The 18,118-nt window shown below is 41.4% G+C and overlaps 3 protein-coding genes and 2 non-coding genes across 10 annotated transcripts in view; 2 read left to right on the top strand and 3 right to left on the bottom strand.

Moving 5' to 3' along the window:
* The first annotated feature begins 623 nt into the window (after nucleotides 1-623).
* herc4 (HECT and RLD domain containing E3 ubiquitin protein ligase 4) lies at nucleotides 624-12,092 on the top strand. 6 transcript variants are annotated; one of them, XM_085800559.1, is made up of 24 exons: nucleotides 624-668; nucleotides 1,762-2,035; nucleotides 2,148-2,307; nucleotides 2,501-2,577; nucleotides 2,669-2,890; nucleotides 2,973-3,068; nucleotides 3,735-3,861; nucleotides 3,967-4,121; nucleotides 4,247-4,323; nucleotides 4,468-4,586; nucleotides 4,773-4,832; nucleotides 5,551-5,662; nucleotides 6,851-7,040; nucleotides 7,143-7,315; nucleotides 7,439-7,558; nucleotides 7,659-7,757; nucleotides 8,529-8,696; nucleotides 8,901-9,044; nucleotides 9,517-9,683; nucleotides 9,887-9,953; nucleotides 10,047-10,129; nucleotides 10,426-10,609; nucleotides 10,904-11,006; nucleotides 11,116-12,092. In XM_085800559.1, the coding sequence occupies exons 2-24, from the start codon at nucleotides 1,810-1,812 to the stop codon at nucleotides 11,322-11,324; spliced, it is 3,138 nt and encodes a 1,045-aa protein (XP_085656685.1). In that variant the 5' UTR covers nucleotides 624-668; nucleotides 1,762-1,809; the 3' UTR covers nucleotides 11,325-12,092. The 6 variants fall into 6 exon arrangements, with proteins under 6 accessions (XP_085656685.1, XP_085656686.1, XP_085656687.1 ...); XM_085800560.1 differs by having other exon boundaries at nucleotides 624-714; XM_085800561.1 differs by having other exon boundaries at nucleotides 624-790; nucleotides 2,973-3,064; nucleotides 3,731-3,861.
* A 285-nt stretch (nucleotides 12,093-12,377) lies between these two features.
* On the bottom strand, nucleotides 12,378-13,743 carry cox5b2 (cytochrome c oxidase subunit 5B2). Its single transcript, XM_085800563.1, has 4 exons — nucleotides 13,609-13,743; nucleotides 12,887-12,957; nucleotides 12,708-12,807; nucleotides 12,378-12,620 (listed from the first exon to the last, which is right to left on the bottom strand). The coding sequence occupies exons 1-4, from the start codon at nucleotides 13,706-13,708 to the stop codon at nucleotides 12,508-12,510; spliced, it is 384 nt and encodes a 127-aa protein (XP_085656689.1). The 5' UTR covers nucleotides 13,709-13,743; the 3' UTR covers nucleotides 12,378-12,507.
* A 665-nt stretch (nucleotides 13,744-14,408) lies between these two features.
* On the bottom strand, nucleotides 14,409-14,707 carry LOC146973724 (signal recognition particle RNA). The gene has a single exon (XR_015037811.1).
* A 380-nt stretch (nucleotides 14,708-15,087) lies between these two features.
* LOC146973723 (signal recognition particle RNA) lies at nucleotides 15,088-15,386 on the top strand. The gene has a single exon (XR_015037817.1).
* A 986-nt stretch (nucleotides 15,387-16,372) lies between these two features.
* cfap46 (cilia and flagella associated protein 46) overlaps nucleotides 16,373-18,118 on the bottom strand; it is a 39,741-nt gene continuing 37,995 nt past the window's right edge. Inside the window, exons 56-59 of the mRNA XM_085800553.1 lie at nucleotides 17,431-17,512; nucleotides 17,091-17,227; nucleotides 16,904-17,002; nucleotides 16,373-16,639 (exon numbers count right to left, since the gene is read on the bottom strand). Coding sequence (XP_085656679.1) covers nucleotides 16,527-16,639; nucleotides 16,904-17,002; nucleotides 17,091-17,227; nucleotides 17,431-17,512 — 431 coding nt within the window. The 3' untranslated portion in view covers nucleotides 16,373-16,526. The remainder of the gene's footprint in view (nucleotides 16,640-16,903; nucleotides 17,003-17,090; nucleotides 17,228-17,430; nucleotides 17,513-18,118) is intronic.

Raw genomic sequence — 18,118 nt, 5'->3', positions numbered from 1 at the left:
GTAAAAATTGTTGTAACTGTATATAATAATAATAGATGATAGTGTAAATTATAGCATCAATAGTGCGATAGCCTACTTATTATTGGTGGGCTTGTGTTGACTTGTTTTGGATTTATTTCCCTTAAGCAATGTGACCCTCCATTTACTGTAGCAGGCATATGTGTGTGTGTGTGTGTGTGTGTGTGTGTGTGTGTGTGTGTGTGTGTGTGTGTGTGTGTGTGTGTGTGTGTGTGTGTGTGTGTGCGTGTAGTATCTGCACACAGTGGCTATCTGCAGAAAGACGCATGCGCGCGTGCGCTCCATCTAGAACATTTAGGACGCTTCGCGACATTTCTACACTTCACGTAAAGCGTAAAGTAAAGCAGAGAAACATCCGGTTCAGATAACTTACCTTCACAATAAAAGCCATCACGTTTGTATTTACTACGCGTTACATTCCTAGTACATTTTTTAAAAGGTGATATTTAGATAACTCCAACACGGACTTCAGTCTATAAAGAGAGTGGGACGTATAATTGCTCTGTCCTGGGAGCGCTGCGGTTCAGAGGAGTTTACTGCGAAGGGACAAACCGGAAGTCAAGTGTAGAACAGGTACCTTTACGGATCTTCTCAGCACCGCCGTGCAGCAGTTGTTGACAGCACTGGAGTACAGGGACTGGATATGAATTGTGAGAGGATAGCTGGCTTTTGGCACTAAATCCTGAAAATGCGCTGGTATGTGTGCTAGCGGTCGGAGCAGCGAGTGAGAAAAACACTGGGAGCAGTGACGCTGTCAAATCTGGCGGGTTTGGTAAGATCTGTTATCTGGCTTTACCGTTATAACAGTATATGACTTAGTCATGGCTGTAACTTTTAACAGCTTACGCACAGCGTCGAGGAACACAGTCATCTAAATCTGCGTTACTTAGCTACGTTGTCACCTTACTAAATTAACTCTGAGCTAACACTGTCAAGACCTGACTAACGCTAGCCTGCTAACAGCAGCAGTGTTGGAGAAAAGCTGTGCTGCATAAATAACACCACGTGCCACGCTTCTACCAAAAACCGTGTCCGCAAATCGTTCACTGACATATCTAGGTCAAACACTTGAATGTTAAAAAATGGCAAAATAAACTTGGTCAAATTGCATCAGTCATGTATGCTCTCATTCGTTTGAAATAATGGCGAAACAGCGTCAATACTCATCTGGCCAGTTTTATCCTCGCCCCCCCCAGCGAGAGCAAGAGGAGTACTTCCGCTTTGGGTTTTTAAAAACAAATTCTTAGAAATATCAGAAGAAACACGATAAGTTCTTATTCTCTTCTTATTATGACTACCCCTTATTTTAGCTCCTATCGTGGGGTTAAACTGTGTATCGAAATTATGTGCGTCGCATGCGTTTAAAACGCGTTGAAATATTTGTTTTAATTTGAAACTCCAGTGGCGCAAAGCGGAAGTAGTGCCGGGTGATTTCAGTGAACGTTACTGTTGTATCACCGTTATTCTTACTGTAGCTTACAAGGCTAATGTGTTGACATGTTACCTTGCCAGCTAGGAGCTTGTCGGACTGGTACTAGTATATATCATTAACGTTACACCCTGAAGACGTTATTCAAGCTATCCATGATCGCGCATGTGTTGTATCCGGCGATGGCATAACGTTGACTTGGCTACCTTGCTAGGTGATCGCAGCTGAAGTGAACCCTGCAAGTTAAAACTGTGGATGTGTGAATGAACTCCGTCAGGATCCATTATCGAGGTGTCTCTCTCTGGTCTCCTCAGAGTTCACGGGGATCCTTCTGGCGTGTGTAGCCAAAGGGGAGTGCCACAATGCTGTGCTGGGGAAATGCTTCCTACGGACAGCTGGGCATGGGTGGGATTGATGAGGAGATTGTGGTTGAGCCACGAAAATGTGAATTCTTTCACGGGAAGCAAGTGTGTGATGTGGGGTGTGGCCGGAGACACACATCCTTCCTGCTGGAGGACGGGACAGTGTACACCTGTGGCTGCAATGACCTGGGGCAGCTGGGACATGAGAAGTCCAGAAAGAAACCAGGTTGGTCATCATTATAATTCTTTTGCAAATTTCTGTTATAATAACAAATAGTAAAAAAATAAAAAATAAAAAATCATTCATTGCTCAAACGCTGTTTTTTGTCCTCTATTAGAACAGGTTGTGGCCCTGGATGCACAAAACATAGTGGCGGTGTCATGCGGAGAGTCCCACACCCTGGCCCTGAATGACAAAGGGCAGATCTTTTCATGGGGTCTTGGCTCTGACGGGCAGCTGGGCCTAAATAATTTTGAAGAATGTGTTCGTGTGCCTAGGTAAAATTAGGCATTAATGTCACATTTTCTGATATGTGTAACACATAACTTGCTCATTTGGGGGAAAAAAACACAATTCAAAACATATTACCATCATTGTTTTCAAAATGACAAAGTGAGTTTCATGATTCTGTTTTGTTGCGAAGAACTGCATTTAAATAACGTTTATTTCTCTCTGCATGTAAAATGCCAGAAACATCAAGAGTTTGTCAGATGTACAAATAACTCAGGTAGCCTGTGGATATTGGCACTCCCATGCACTTTCAAGAGGTGAGTTTGTTTCTACATGCATAATGCATATATTCATCTTGTGTTTTCCACGTGTTAAGACATTTACAGTTGTGTCTGTTTGTTTGCACAGGGGGTCACGTCTTCTCCTGGGGACAGAATCGCTATGGACAACTTGGGCTTGGAATAAATGGACAGAGCATTTCCACACCCCAAATCATACAGTCTCTGCAGGGCATTCCTTTTGCTCAGATATCAGCAGGCGGCGCTCACAGCTTTGCCCTCACTCTCTCAGGAGCGTTGTTTGGTTGGGGTCGCAACAAGTTTGGTCAGCTGGGTCTCAACGACTCCAATGGTAGGTGGTTGAAGCCTTCAGGAACTTGTACGCATGCATGCAAGCCGTAAAGTCTGACTTAATGTCAATATGTATTTCACAGATCGACATTTCCCAGCCCTTCTGAAGTCCCTTAGATCACAGAGAGTGATTTACATCTCCTGTGGAGAAGATCACACAGCAGTACTGACCAAGTTAAGTTACTGAATTTTTGGACATTAAACAAGCATGCAGTTTGTGTGACCTGGATTTCAATCTGGGGTTACTTTGTGTCAAAGTGATATGTTATGTATTGTGGTAAACTGATTACAATCTGCATTTCTGTAAGTTTGACTATCAGCTCCAATAGTTCTTGTTACACATTATTGATCATGTCAATTGCTGTGATACAAGGACCAAAGAATGACTTAACCTAGATGTGCAATGGAGTCTTCAGGGCTTGCCAAATCCGACCTTTCATAGTCTTCTCAAAGGTTTTAAACAGTGTACAGTATGATTTGGAGGTGACGATAAAAATTAATAAATGGATGAAAATGAATGATGATCATCAAAATCTTTATTTGTTCCAAATTCATGATTTCTCCCAAATAAACATACATACTTTCTTATTCCATGGTCGGAATGACCTTATAACTCAACAATTGAGCTAGAAAATAACACTACTATCATAATAAACCATGCATAATGGTTGGTTTAAGAGTGAGTTTTATTCAAACAAAACTTCAATGAGTCATTTTATCATCACTAGAATTTGGCTTTCTTTCTCTGTCCTACTCCTTCATACTGTATCTGCTAACATTTGACCTTGCAACACTCTTGACCTTCGAAGGGTCAGAATAACCGATGCTGCTGATCTTACAGGAAGGAGGCGTGTTTACATTTGGAGCAGGAGGATATGGGCAGCTTGGACATAACTCTACAAACCATGAAATCAACCCAAGGAAAGTGTTTGAGCTCATGGGAAATGTGGTTACACAGATTGCATGTGGAAGGTAAACCGGCATTTATTCACCCTGCCACCAATGTGCATTATGGTATTTAAAAGAAAACTGTATAAATAAAACTGTTTTTTGTTAATGTTATTGTGAAATCTTAAGGCAGCACACATTGGCTTTCACACCCTCCTGTGGGAAGATGGACTCCTTTGGGCTGGGTGGAAACGGGCAACTTGGTACACGCTCTACTTGCAACAGGAAAAGCCCCGCCCCCGTTAAAGGTCCCTGGGTAGCCTCCAATGCTCCAGCGGAAACAGGTGAGGCATTGATAAATAAAGCTGCTTACAGGGATTTCTCTGGAATAGAGAGACAAGAAGTGACAAAACCCACAGGACATCACCTATATACATTTATTCATTGCTTTCATTCTACCATGTTGCAGACCCCGGGCAGAGCTGTTGTGTCAAGAGGATTTATGCTGGAGGAGATCAGAGTTTTGCTCACTATTTTAATGCCAATGTAAGTTTTCATTGTTAAAGGACTTCTCACTTTATAACCACGATTACTGAGTTTTCAAATGAACACACACAAATCAGGCAGACTGCGTCACATGATCAATAATCATTGACCTTATTTTTTATAATCCTGTCTCTATTTTTGTAGAACCTTCAGATCATGGATGACGTGAGGATACAACACAGAAAAATCTGCACCTTGAATGAGGATATAATACAGAAGTGGTTGAATCATTCACCGGGAAGACTCCCCCTGGAAATCTCCAAGTAAAGTTTTCTCCTCGCAAGAACCATGGCAGACCACACCTTACTGATGTTACTGCTAGTTTTAGTTCATCATAGGCTTTTTTTTTTTTTTTTTGGAAAGGTTGGCGTGAATCAGATGGTTCTTTTATGGAGATTTGCTTTTGAAAATTTGTCCCACTAATTACTTCACTTTTATGATTCCCTCAGTGAGATTGAACTCGTGTTCTCCTCAGCAAGCTGCCTCAATGGATCTTTTCTCTCAATGAGGTAATCACATTTTACTTTACATTACAATATTCTCATTTCATGCACACCTGCAGTAGTAGTATTTATATTATGTATACTTATATTTATGTCATTGTCACTTGCGTTGCAATATTTTTACACCATAGTCACTTTACCTATCAATACTTTTATATCAGGCCACCTTATATCCTTCTATCCTCAGTACGTGTTTTTGCACATTGCCTGGTTGAAGGTTGATTTGTTTTATTGTTTATTGTGTCTATATCTTCTGTCTGTTGAATTGTGTTGTGTTTGTGTTTTTTTTTAATTTTTATCCCTCTCTACTTTCTTCTTAACTCGGCTGATGTAACAACTAAATTTCCCCGTTGTGGGATGAATAAAGTACATCTAATCTAATCTAATTATATGACCTCTATTTTAAACTGCAGACTGGTCCAAAAGTCCTATGTCATCGCGAGTAATAACATAGTAGTAGCATTGTTTTCATTACTATCTTATCCAAGGCATTTTCTTCACTGATTTCATCCTGTGTCTCACCGGTATTTATTGATTTGTTAAAGTAAGGGAGGTCGGGATGGTTTCTAGCTGAAGTCACTGATGTTGTTTTGAATAATAATGAGTTTTAATACTCCGATCCCCTCTTGTATGTATGCAGGGTTGTTGTATTTGGTGGCCTATATACAGTATTTGCAGCGCTCCATGTGTGGTCTCATATGTGCTGTCTGTTTCTTGTACACAGTCATCCCGATCACTACAGTACCAGCAGCAAATGTTCAGGGGTGGATATGAACATGGCTCGCATCCTGTTTCACAGATTGATTGAGCACAATCACCCTGAGATAGCTCAGCAGGTCAGTAGTGAAAAAAAGTGTGTGTGTGTGTGTGTGTGTGTGTGTATATATATATATATATATATGTTTAACATTGACTTTTCCCCCCACTTGTTCATTTCAGCAGTTGAATACAATTACAAGAATATTATTTCCCTAAGCACCCTGATGGATTGGTCACTGTGTGTTTGAGATTCCGAAAAGTATCAATGAATATTCCACGCCACACTTTATGCCACATCAGGCAGGATGCCAACCATCTTGAATTTCTGGCACTGTCTCAATGGCCTTCCCCCCAAAACCATACAGTAATTGAAAGAAAATCTTGGATTTTAGTTTCTAGTATTTATCATGGTATTTGTTTGTAAGATGCTCACCTTCATTGGAGTAGCTCAAATGATACATTTTCCTTTCACAGCATTGTCACATCTGCACTTAAAATGAATTGGCAAGTTACCATATGTACATTGGTATCTTGATAATTAATTATTATTAATAACACTAGTAAGGCTGTCTGCACAATCTAAATGCATATTTCAGTCTTCTTTTCTTGACTTTAACTGTAATTACTGTGCTGTGCTTTCACTCAGGGGCTTAACAGCATTTTCTAATCTTGTCAGTCTGCTGTTTCATGTTGGGGATGTTGTGCACAGTAGATTTTGAGGAGTTTTTTTTCTCTGAAAACATCTGCCTGCTCCCTTCTGGAAATGATGCTAATGAAATGCTTGACTGTGAACTAACAGTAAAGTTGTGTGGGTCATAAAACCAAAGCATTGCCTTGAAAAATTCCTCACAGAACAAATAGAAACAAATGGTAATTTGTTGTGGGTTTGTCACTATTAGTTATACCTTTCACATTTCACATTGTAAGTTTTTTTTCATGTGAATACATACAATTTTGATGTAAATTGTTGAGTGTTGTATAATAATTGCAATATACAAAACAATACGTCAAATTACTTCGGTGCAGTCCAGTCTACTGCGAATTACTTCTAGGAGCCACTTTATGAGCTCATTTTGTCTGACAAGTTCAGCTCCAGCTCCATCGTCTGTCACCATCAACACCTTACACCACCTTATTATGTTACTGTTGCAATCTGCTCAGCACAGTGTATATGAAACAAGCACCAGATCCAGATTTAAATCAGTTATTTAGGAGTTGTGAAGTTAATAATAACAGATCTGTATATGTTCCTCTGTCTCCCTCAGATCGCTGCCAGTCTGGAAAAGAACCTCATTCCCAGACTGAGCAGCTCCCCTCCAGACATTGAAGCTCTGAGACTCTACCTCACTCTCCCAGAATGCCCTCTCTTCAGTGACCGAAACAATTACGTGACCATTGTTATCCCATTTGCCAAATCACTCCTCAGCCTGAAAGATGCTGCACTCAAGGTGCTAGGTAGGAGGGAGAAGATGTTTTTAGGCTTAATGCCACACATGATGCAACAGCCTGTCAATTTTATATTTTCATCTATTTTTTTTAATCTCGTGTTTACCTCAGGAAACTGGTGGTCCACGTTTGAGCCCCCAGTCTTTCAGTGGCTGGTTGAGGTGTATAAGGAGGTGGTTGTGTACCTGCTTCAGATGCACAAGGTGGGCATCCCTTCAGTGGAGCAGAGGATTTTCACCTGTTTCCTGGACACATCCCTCCGGTTCCTGGAGATCCTGCACACGGTGAGAAACCTGGAAAAACATCCATGAATTTATTTTCCAGCAGCTTTCTGTGTCAGATTTGTACAGTGAATCACACAGTACCCTGACAAACAGTTGTTGACATCCACCTTGTTGATGCTTCAGGTGAATGAGAGAGCAGGACACATCATTCAGTATGATAAGTTCTACATCCATGAGTTAGACGACTTGATAGACATCAGAAATGACTACGTCACATGGATCCAGAGGCAGATGTACCCACCAGTGAGTCCGCTGTCAATGAAAACTCCATGATTCACTTAATTAGATTCGCCCATGTCGAGGCATCAGTATGATCCGTCTGTTTATGCCTCTGTATCCTCAGGGTCATGATGGCGTGGTGACTCTGTGCAGGTATCCCTTTGTGTTTGATGCACAAGCAAAGACCACTCTGCTTCAAACTGATGCTGTGATACAGATGCAGGTAATGTAGATTGAACCAGTCACTTAAAGGGATAGTTCAACATTTCAGCAAATTGGCCCATTGCCATAATCCCTATAGTCTTAGCAGTAGGTTTATTTGTCGGTGCGAGCTATTTTTAGAACGGCGGAGCAGAGCCGCAAGCTGCTCAGAGCTACGCTACGGAGGCTAATGGGATTTCTTGGTTTCATTCATCAAACTCATCAAATACACAATCCAACAACTCCAAAACGCTCTTGTGGACAAGTTGTGACCTGCACATTCACCACAATATGGGATAATAACGTAACGTTACGAGACAGAGTTGTTTTAGAGGTAAATACAGAGACTGCTTGCTGAAAAACTGCCCCTGAAGGCAACGCGCATCAGCGGTTTTGGATGAATTTACCTCTAAAACAACTTCTTCTCCTAAAGTTCCGTTATTATCTCATAGCGTGGTGAATGTGCAGGTCACAACTTGTCCACCAGAGTGTTTTGGAGTTGTTGGATTGTGTGTTTGTTGAGGGAAACCAAGAAATCCCATTAGCCTCCGTAGTGTAGCTCTGAGCAGCTCACGGCTCTGCTCCGCCGTTCTAAAAATATCTTGCACCGACAATTAAAGTTAACGAACCTACTGCTAAGACTATAAGGATTATTTTTTTGTTTTGCTTTCTCTACTCCTTTCGACTGGTCTCACTCTGTGTAATAAGACCTGAATCTAGCGCAGTTGAATCATTGCGTCTTTGAAAACCTTTCACATTCTCAACATTCATCATTTCTTCATCATGTTGATAGATGGCGGTGGATCAGGCGCAGATGCAAAACTTCAGCTCCATGTTCCTACCAGCAGTGGAATCTGTCAACCCGTGCCTCATCCTCATCGTCCGGAGGGAAAATATCGTTGGTGACACTATGGAAGTCCTCAGGAAGTCCAAGAATGTTGACTACAAGAAGCCACTTAAGGTTAAAGCTGCTGTTCTAATCAAAATTGGTACAGGAGATGTTGTGCAAAAGTAACATTTACTTAGTAACATCTGACTGCAGTTCCAGTTGCCACCTGAAAAAATGTAGTGATTACATACAACTGTAATTGACTCTAGTTGATACATTTTTTGTGTTGTGTTGAAACATAGTCCTGTTAACAAATGTTTGTAACTTCTGTGACAGGTGATCTTTGTGGGAGAAGAGGCAGTGGATGCGGGAGGAGTGAGAAAGGAGTTCTTCCTCCTGATCATGAAAGAGCTGTTGGATCCCAAATACGGCATGTTTCGCTACCACGAGGAATCCAGGCTCATCTGGTTTTCAAACAAGGTACTTACTGTATAATTCACCTTTTGTGTGCTCACACTGCCAGAACATCAACAAGCATTATGTCTGAGTGGAGTTGAAGGCTACATCCTCACTGCTATGTTGTGATGTTACAACAGCGTTTCCAAACAAAAGCTTTCTCTGTCCAGATGACAGTTTTAAATCCATATCAGAGTCTGTTCTCTGCTGCTGATTAGATGCAAAAAATACAGACAGCAAAGAGAAGTGCAGAATTCAATTGAACAGCAGCTGCAGCAAAGACACCAAGGTCAAAAATGCTTATCATTCATTATCCATGTTGTATTCACCACTGTTAGTTGAAGCTGAAGCCCAGGCCAAAACATAACAAATAAGATGCATTTTAAAACAAAAACATAATAGTGTGGATGAAGCCGAAGGTACCCTCAATAATGGGACACTAATATGAATTGACTCATGCAAATAATCATTCACACTCAGTGGCCGTGTGTTTCAGACATTTGAAGACATTGAGTTGTTCAACCTCATTGGCGTCATCTGTGGTCTGGCCATCTACAATCTCACCATAGTGGAGCTCAACTTCCCCGTGGCTCTGTACAAGAAGCTCCTGAAGAGGAAGCCAACACTGGACGACCTGAAAGAGCTCATGCCAGATGTGGGAAGGTCAGATCAAGGAACTGTCATCATCTGAGTTCCCATTAAACATGATCGTGAAAGTAATTTGGGCATCTTAAGTTGAACCTTTCAGTGTTGCAACCACTGTACATTACCAGACAGAGAGTTGACACAAGTGTTTCACATTTTCTAGATTAGAAAGAAGGTTATTCATAAATATGTATTTGTTTCTCTCCTTAAAAACCAAACAGGAGTCTGCAGCAGCTACTGGACTACACAGAAGACGACCTTGAGGAAACTTTCTGTTTGAATTTCACAGTAAGATAATTGTCCAACAGTCTCTGTGCTGCATAAAGCTTCAACTAAATTATGGTATCTGCAAATCACATTAAACGCTGTCTGTTTTTTCAGATCACAGAGGAAAACTATGGCGCCACAGAGGTTTTGGAACTAGTACCAAATGGTGACGACATCAATGTAAATACATCCAACAGGTAAGACTTTCTCTCCTCAGCCGACAACGTGTGTTGTTAAATGAATAGTTTAGCATTTTTGGTAAAAGAAATGTTTTTTTTTCAACAGTTATCAACTGGTAAGTTCAGCTTTAAAATAAAACATTCAATGTTGGTTCATTTGTTCAACTACTAACGATAAAATGTTTCTTGAAGACTCAGGCGTCTTTCTGCTCATGTGCTGCACACTTTTCATCCTGAAAATACCAATAGTACGTAGAATCTGTCATTCCGATGTATTACTTTATTTTAATGTTGGTTGCTTTTTTTCTCTCAAGGCAGGAGTTCGTCAGTGCCTATGTCGACTATGTTTTCAACACATCAGTGGCCCCTCTGTTTGAGTGCTTCTATGCAGGCTTTCACAAGGTGTGCGGAGGAAAAGTCTTAGAGCTGTTCCAGCCAAACGAACTACAAGCCATGGTCATTGGCAACACCAACTATGACTGGACGGAGCTTGAAAAGGTCTTGTTTCAAATATTGATGAAGGAAAACACCTCACCTCAGCAACTCAGTTTTGTCAGAGTCAGTCTAAGAGAGAGTCAGTGTTAGTTGTCAGTGTACATTTAAAGGAGCAGTGTGTATTTAGTGTACTATATTCGCAGAAATGGAATGTAATACCATTAGAGAGCTCCTTTAGATTTGGAAATAGAGGGGTGTTTAGTTGGTTGCAATCTGCTATCCAAACACTAGATGCCACTAAATCCAAAACTCAACAGTCTTTCAAATGGTAAAATTATTTTTGTCTCTGCTCTTTAGAGCACTGAATACAAAGGGGAGTACTGGGCGGACCATCCCACCATTCGGCTCTTCTGGGAGGTGTTCCACAGTCTTCCTTTGGAGAAGAAAAAACAGTTCCTCTGTAAGTGCTGCTGACCATAAGCAAAAGAAGCTTGTTCTTTTGACAGTGTGAATTTACGGACATCTTGTGTTGAGCTCTAAAAGTGAAACAGTGTCTCTTGTCTCTCCAGTGTTCCTCACAGGAAGTGACCGCATCCCCATCTTGGGTATGAAATGCCTGAAGCTGGTGATCCAGCCCACCGGCGGAGGGGAGCATTATTTACCTGTCGCACACACCTGCTTCAACCTGCTGGATCTGCCCAAATACACAAGTCTGGAAACACTCCGTGAGAAGCTCCTACAGGCTATAGATCACAATCAAGGCTTTAACCTGGCCTGAAAGTACACAGAAATGCCTAGAACTCCGTGTTGAGACTGTTGATGGCACCCACATTCCTGAAAATTTTGTTTTTGCAGACTTGGAACACTTGGTTGGAAGGAGGAGAACATTTGACACTAGAAATGATTAAGGGTTGGATGCCTAGACTTTGACATTAATCTTAAAATCTTGGTTTTCCAGTATTTTTTCATGCCATCACAGTATTTGATGCCCTACTACAAGTTGATTCACATTTGATATTGCTCTTGTAGATATGCTTTTATTCATGTTTGGATATGACAAGTATGATGGAGCAAACTACTGGTATTTACAGGGAATGGACACAGCAACATAAACACCTGTGAAGTATGATTAAATGGAGCAAAACTACCTTTCTGAAGCTTACAATGTAATATATTAGTGAAACTTTCCTGTTATGTTTATACTTTTGGATGTTTTTTCAGAAGCTCCTAAGAATATTATAAAATCCAAGCACTGTGGCCTCGAAAAGAGCAGATTTTAATCAATAGCTCACCGCTCTTAAAGGGTGTCAAGAAAAATGCAACATTTTAAGCTCCACTGTGGTAGTAGTTGCTCACACTGTTTTACGGGAGTTGATAATGTTGTATCCACCCCCTGTGTATTAAATATTTGAACTCAGACATATAAACTAACTCTCTTTATGTTGAATTCTGTTGTGACATTTGATTGAGAGCAGTACAAAGCTTTGGGTTTTCTTGGCTTTGAGCCTTAAAACAATCCACAAATAAAAACAAAGTTAAGCTACTGAAATGAATGTGAGTTACTTTGGGGATGAAACACCATCCTGTTGTTTTAATGTACTATCTAATATTTGATAATTTAAGATAACCATTTCAACTGTGTTTTTAGCTGCAGTGTGTAATACCACAACTTTAAGGATGATTTGTCCTTTCTAGCTTATAGGCCAAGTCAGGATCTACAGAACTCACTCTGTTTGTGTCAATACTTTTTCTTGTCCTTTGTCCAAACATGATGGATATCGGTGTGCTCCTAAATTAAAAACCTGACAACAGTTTTATCCAGACGGTTCAGTTCAGGCTTACATTTTAATGACAAACTGTATAGGCTGATATCAATGATATACACACATTGCAGTATATGGCCACAAGAGAGGCAAATACAGACGTCTGTCGTCCCATTTGTACAGAACTCAAATAGAGTTTTAATGTGGTAAATCGTGGTGGATCAACTTATAGTGGGTACCACATGAGGGGCAGCGCTGGGGTTTTCCTTCATGAAGCCAGAACCACACAATAGCAGTGTTGTCTTCCTCACCTGCAGATGATTACATTATGAGTAACCTGATTTAAAAAATGTACACATTCATAAAAAAGAGACTTGTGTTAAATCTACATTACTTACACAGACAGCCCACCAGCCTCTTGTCCAAAGTGCATGGCACAATCTGAGGGTCCTCTCTGGTGCCACTGTAGAATTTGGGCTGTTTTATACTGTAGGGATCCTGTAACATGGATTTAAAGAAAACAAGTTAATGTAAGGCTTAGACACACAGCACATGTTTGTGAATATCTGTCTTGTACCTTCCCCTCCTTGAAGGACACCATGACTCGTCTCTCCAGTCCAGTGGCCTGTTCCTCATCTGTTGGTATTCCTGAAAAAAATCACAGGATAGAAGTTTTCAACAAGACAAATATTAGAAAGCACATTCTGGGTAATCTGGCACGGTGCTGTCAGTGTACTTGAATGTCAATGAAACTGTATGTCTGCAGTGGACGCCTCCTCCAACAGCCTGCCCCTGTGCCCTATCACAGGACTGGCATCAAACTCACAGATGCGTGCCAAAGGAGGTGGGCCTGGCCTATGTGTGGCCTGTCCACGAGTTAAAGTCCAAATGACCTTCATTATTTGATACAAACACTCTAGAGGCATTTAGGTAAAACACATTTGCACGTCGGGGGTAAATATCAATCTCACAGCACAGTAAGTGACCACAAACAAGACATTTTTTCGCTGCGGAAGGATATTACGCATAATACGCATTATCATATTGTTACATTATATCTGGTATGTATTTAACACTATTAACTAAAACACATTTTGGTAACAAATCATAATATATGACACGGCGTTTTAGAGACCAAACTGCGCATTAAACTAAAAATAATACTGATACAGTCCAGTCCCCTCAACGCAACACCGACACTTGTGACCACTGCCTGTTGCGCTTCTACACAAGTCTACGGTTTAAGTTTACAGTGTAAACTCTTAATTTATTCAGTAATAAACACGACTCCTCTCCTACCTTTCTCTGAGGCCATGGCCCGGTATGTGGGTCTGAGCGCCACATTGTTTCTCAGTCGCAAAGTTGTTGAACCAGCTCGGAGAAGCAGACGTCCCGCCATGACTCTGGTCTCACTTTCACGTACCTGGTCTGACCCGAAAACAGTGGACTGAAACGACCCCGACGAGTTGTATGAGTGACAGGCCGGCGGACCAATAGCAGCGGGAGGGTGGCTGTGCTGACCAATAAACACTGAACAAAACAGGGCACGAGGAGCAGGTGGGAAGAGTTGATAACGTGAGAGTTCAAAATCATATCCCCCTAAAACAAATCAGTTTGGATGATTTCAAACAAATTTCTCAACAGTTTAGATTATTTAACGAAATATAATTTCAGTATAGAGTAAAAACACACACAAAAACAAACAAAACGAAAGCAAGGAAGACAGCTGACCTGATAGAACTGGATATTATCACAGGTGCATTGCTGTAAACATATGATCTGGACGACTGAAGGTCATTTGAAATAAATATTTAGATTATTTTAACAATTTTATTTTCACAATAGATCCGATTTTTAAAACTAATCACATGCTGTAGTGTAGCAGCTGTTGCTATAAATTCACCGTAGTGGTCTAAAATCTGAACCCCTGACTGTGTTGGTCACTGCTCTGCTTTGTCCAGGTGGAGGCGGTGTGACACCTCTGGTTTTCTAAGGAGACAAGACAACAAGGAAACAATGACGGAGCTGTCAGTGTCAGATATAATATTTTTCGATGTGTGTATAGTCTGAGTAGTTTGTTGATGAGTACGGAGGCTTGAAAAAGACTGTGTCCCGCTGTATTACTCAGGCTGCACTACAGCGTCTATTCACGGGCGCGATCCCACTACTGAGCGGCACGGGGGCTTTGACCTGCTCCGTTTCCGACCTGGACCGGTGCACCCCTCCTTAGACGACCTGGTGGTCCCGGGCTCCCCCAGGAGCACCATATCGATACCGAACTTAGTGCGGACACCCGATCGGCATAGTCCGCTGCAGCTCAGAGCTCCTGAGCTCAAACGATCCGCCAGCCTCAGCCTCCCAGTGACTTGGATTACAGGCGCGCGCCACCGCACCCGGCGGTTTCAGATGGGTCATAATGAGCCTTTAACGTCTACAAAGGTGACGTCATCAAAAGGTTTAGGTAAATAGATATCTTTGGCGACATCTGATGGCGAAGGTGAGGTAGCATCTGAAATTCACAGGAAGAGAATATAGCCACGTGATTCTATCTCCTGTCATGTGGTCTAATAACATGAAAAAGCTGATGGTTCTGTTCTCCCATTTTCCAATACCTGCTGCACTGCTCTACATGAGGCTATATTGTTGTCAGAGTCAGAACAGCTGCTCTCTTCCTGTGAATTATTTTTGCTACTTCACCTTCGCCATCAGATGTCGCTAAACCTTTTGATGACGTCACCTTTGTAGACGTTAAAGGCTCATAAGGACCCGTTTGAAATCGCCGGGTGCGGTGGCGCGCGCCTGTAATCCAAGTCACTGGGAGGCTGAGGCTGGCGGATCGTTTGAGCTCAGGAGCTCTGAGCTGCAGCGGACTATGCCGATCGGGTGTCCGCACTAAGTTCGGTATCGATATGGTGCTCCTGGGGGAGCCCGGGACCACCAGGTCGTCTAAGGAGGGGTGCACCGGTCCAGGTCGGAAACGGAGCAGGTCAAAGCCCCCGTGCCGCTCAGTAGTGGGATCGCGCCCGTGAATAGACGCTGTAGTGCAGCCTGAGTAATACAGCGGGACACAGTCTTTTTCAAGCCTCCGTACTCATCAACAAACTACTCAGACAACACACACATCGAAAAATATTATATATATTATCTGACAGCTCCGTCATTGTTTCCTTGTTGTCTTGTCTCCTTAGAAAACCAGAGGTGTCACACCGCCTCCACCTGGACAAAGCAGAGCAGTGACCAGCATTGGAGCAGCCTCTCATGGGGTGTCTTGGTAAATAGAGTATCTTTGGCATGAATCAACCTGTGAGAAAAAACTGCATCTAACATCTGATCCATACTTGACACTGACCTCCTCCCACATTCATGCACCCAATCTCAACATGGAGTTTGGTTGAACGTCCTGTTTGTCCTGTAGCAACTGCACAAGTAGAGGAGGTAGTAGGGATGGTAAACTTGTTTCTCTCCAGAACTGCCATAAATACAAAGTTTAAGAGCAAAGGAGATTGTTTTAGGCTATGACATAACTTTGATAGGATTACACTGACATCTGCAGCATTACAGAGGTAATTAATATATTCCAATAATATTCCAACATTTAATTATTTTGCCCATTATGCCATCAGGCATTGATGTGATGAAAAAAGAAAAACTGTTATAGTATTTGTTGATATCACAAAGTGTGTATGTTACAGCCTGCACCGACATGCCGACTGTCCAGGTGATGGACTGGCTGGAAAAAGAGAAAGGTGGAGAATACATGCAATACCTTGTGAACAAGGTAAGTAATTATCATCTTTGTGAGTAACAGCTACATTGCAATCCAAGTGAGAAAAATTTAATTTTAGTTTAAATTGTTTTGGGTTTTGGGTTCTCACAAAGTAGAATCTCCAGAGGGAGAAGCAAAGCCTAGAGAGCCTGAAGAATGAGATTGAAGCTTAACATTAATTTGTGAGCTCTAGCAAGCATGTTCCATATTGTGTATTACTGTCTGTTGTGTTTGGTGAAAAACATATTAAAAGCAGCACATATAAAGCAAATATTCTCATAAACATAGTGGAGAATGTAAGTAATTAATTGTCTTTAATTGAAAGTTCAACCAACTCATACTATAGTAGCTTTGTCTTTTGCTTATAGTGATATTTTCAAAGCTGGCAGACAATGGATCATACTGAACTGTAAAAATTCAGTAAGGAACATTGTGTTTATACCCCAGTGTATTACATGGCAATTACATTAGGGAGTCCATAAAGTACACAGTTGAAGGATGATGGTCTGAAAGTCATTTTGTGGAGAACACCATCTTCCTTTGAGTCAGTGAGGAGCCCCAGATCTGCAGAGGAAAGCCAGAGAAAACTGTAATTATTATGGGAGAGTCATACTGAAATTCAGCTCAGGTGGATTCATAATGAGTCATTCTACTTGATATTTTTTTCTTTTGGCAAAGAAATACAAACCTCATACACAGAGAAAAAGGGAGTTACGAATTTCTGTGATGCGCTGATACAAGAATACATAGACTCAAATCTATTTACCGGTACACTACGTACAAATGCAATTGTGAAGCTAAATGAGATACAAGTAGAATATACAGTACCATGTGATCCTGCAACCTTGTGGTGAGGTATCTCTGAGCCGTTCCCTGTCCTCAGGGCATGGATGGCCTGACCAGAGGTCTGTTTGACCCTCAGTAGATCTGCAAACACACGTTGTTGCAGAGTAACAGTGGGTGTAAGCTTAATGTAAAATAATGATAAATGTGTGTATATATAGCCAAAACCTACTGGCCAGAGCGGTGGCCATGTTTTGTGTGTTCTGCTGAAGGCTGCTGTGCCACTGATTGAGGACAACACAACCAACACCAGCCAAACTCAACAGCAGAGCAGTCTCCAGGGGTTTCTCCTGGGTAAGCTGCGCTGTGCTGGAGAAGAGAGAATTGTATCGTTGTTAGAAAAAGGAGGTGAAGCCCTGTCTCTGTAAACTACTATCAATCAAAGAGCCAAAATGCTTCCAGTGACAAAAACATCAGCTGTCACTACTGTAACGTTAATCCAGCAAAGCCTGTTAGAAGTGAGTGAGAGGAAAGGTACAGTAAGTAGAAATTTGATAAAGAGGTTTTGTTACCTCTTGTGCATGTCAAGGACTGACTGGCGGAGAAAGCTGGTGTTGGTCTGGGCCTGCTCAAAGACCAGAGCTATGCGGCACTCTGGAAAGAGGAGACACCATTATTAAGATCTGGAAACAGAGGAAATAAAACGTATAATAATACATATTAAACAAACAAACAAAATAAGTGTACACCTGCTGGCAACTGGACACACACATTTAATTTCTCAGTGAGGTAGCCTTATTTTGCCCAGCTGTGTTGCAGAAAAACTATTTTGCTGTTCACAATGTGAAATAAGATTGCTATAGCTCAGAGCATGATGGGAAAACAATCAAATACTGACAGACCTCTTGTTTGGTTGCGACAGTCACGCTAGATGCTGAAATGGTATGGATTAACTTTAACCTTAGAATAAAACTCTTTTTTCATTTTTGAGCACTGTAAATCTTTGTGGATGAAATCTGTTTTTCAAGTGTTGAAACTTAAAAAAAATAAAAATACTGGTAAACAGAATTTTGTATGATGTGTATCAGAGTATGAGGTGAACCTATGACATGCAAGTATTTACTGACCAAAACATGACATATTTGCCAGGAGCCTTCTATGAGCAGATTATACTTTACATAGATGCAGATGGTGCAGCATGCTCTGTATGACACCTTTTTTTAACCTGCCATCCCACCATATCTCAATGGCCACTTAGGT

The sequence above is a fragment of the Trachurus japonicus genome, chromosome 15, assembly GCF_045865225.1.
Source record: "Trachurus japonicus isolate A0001 chromosome 15, Traja_1.0".
Lineage (NCBI taxonomy): Eukaryota > Metazoa > Chordata > Actinopteri > Carangiformes > Carangidae > Trachurus > Trachurus japonicus.
The sequence above is the reverse complement of the archived record's forward strand: the minus strand, read 5'-3'. Positions and strand labels throughout refer to the sequence as shown.

Excerpts from the sequence above, each read along its gene's own strand:
- cox5b2 (XM_085800563.1), bottom strand. The coding sequence starts at position 13,708 with ATGGCGGGACGTCTGCTTCTCCGAGCTGGTTCAACAACTTTGCGACTG. Across the intron at positions 12,958-13,608 it reads GGCCATGGCCTCAGAGAAAG|GAATACCAACAGATGAGGAA; the intron begins GTAGGAGAGGAG and ends GATTTTTTTCAG. Across the intron at positions 12,621-12,707 it reads GAGGCTGGTGGGCTGTCTGT|GTGAGGAAGACAACACTGCT; the intron begins GTAAGTAATGTA and ends AATCATCTGCAG.
- herc4 (XM_085800559.1), top strand. The coding sequence starts at position 1,810 with ATGCTGTGCTGGGGAAATGCTTCCTACGGACAGCTGGGCATGGGTGGG. Across the intron at positions 2,308-2,500 it reads GAATGTGTTCGTGTGCCTAG|AAACATCAAGAGTTTGTCAG; the intron begins GTAAAATTAGGC and ends GTAAAATGCCAG. Across the intron at positions 7,041-7,142 it reads TGCTGCACTCAAGGTGCTAG|GAAACTGGTGGTCCACGTTT; the intron begins GTAGGAGGGAGA and ends TGTTTACCTCAG.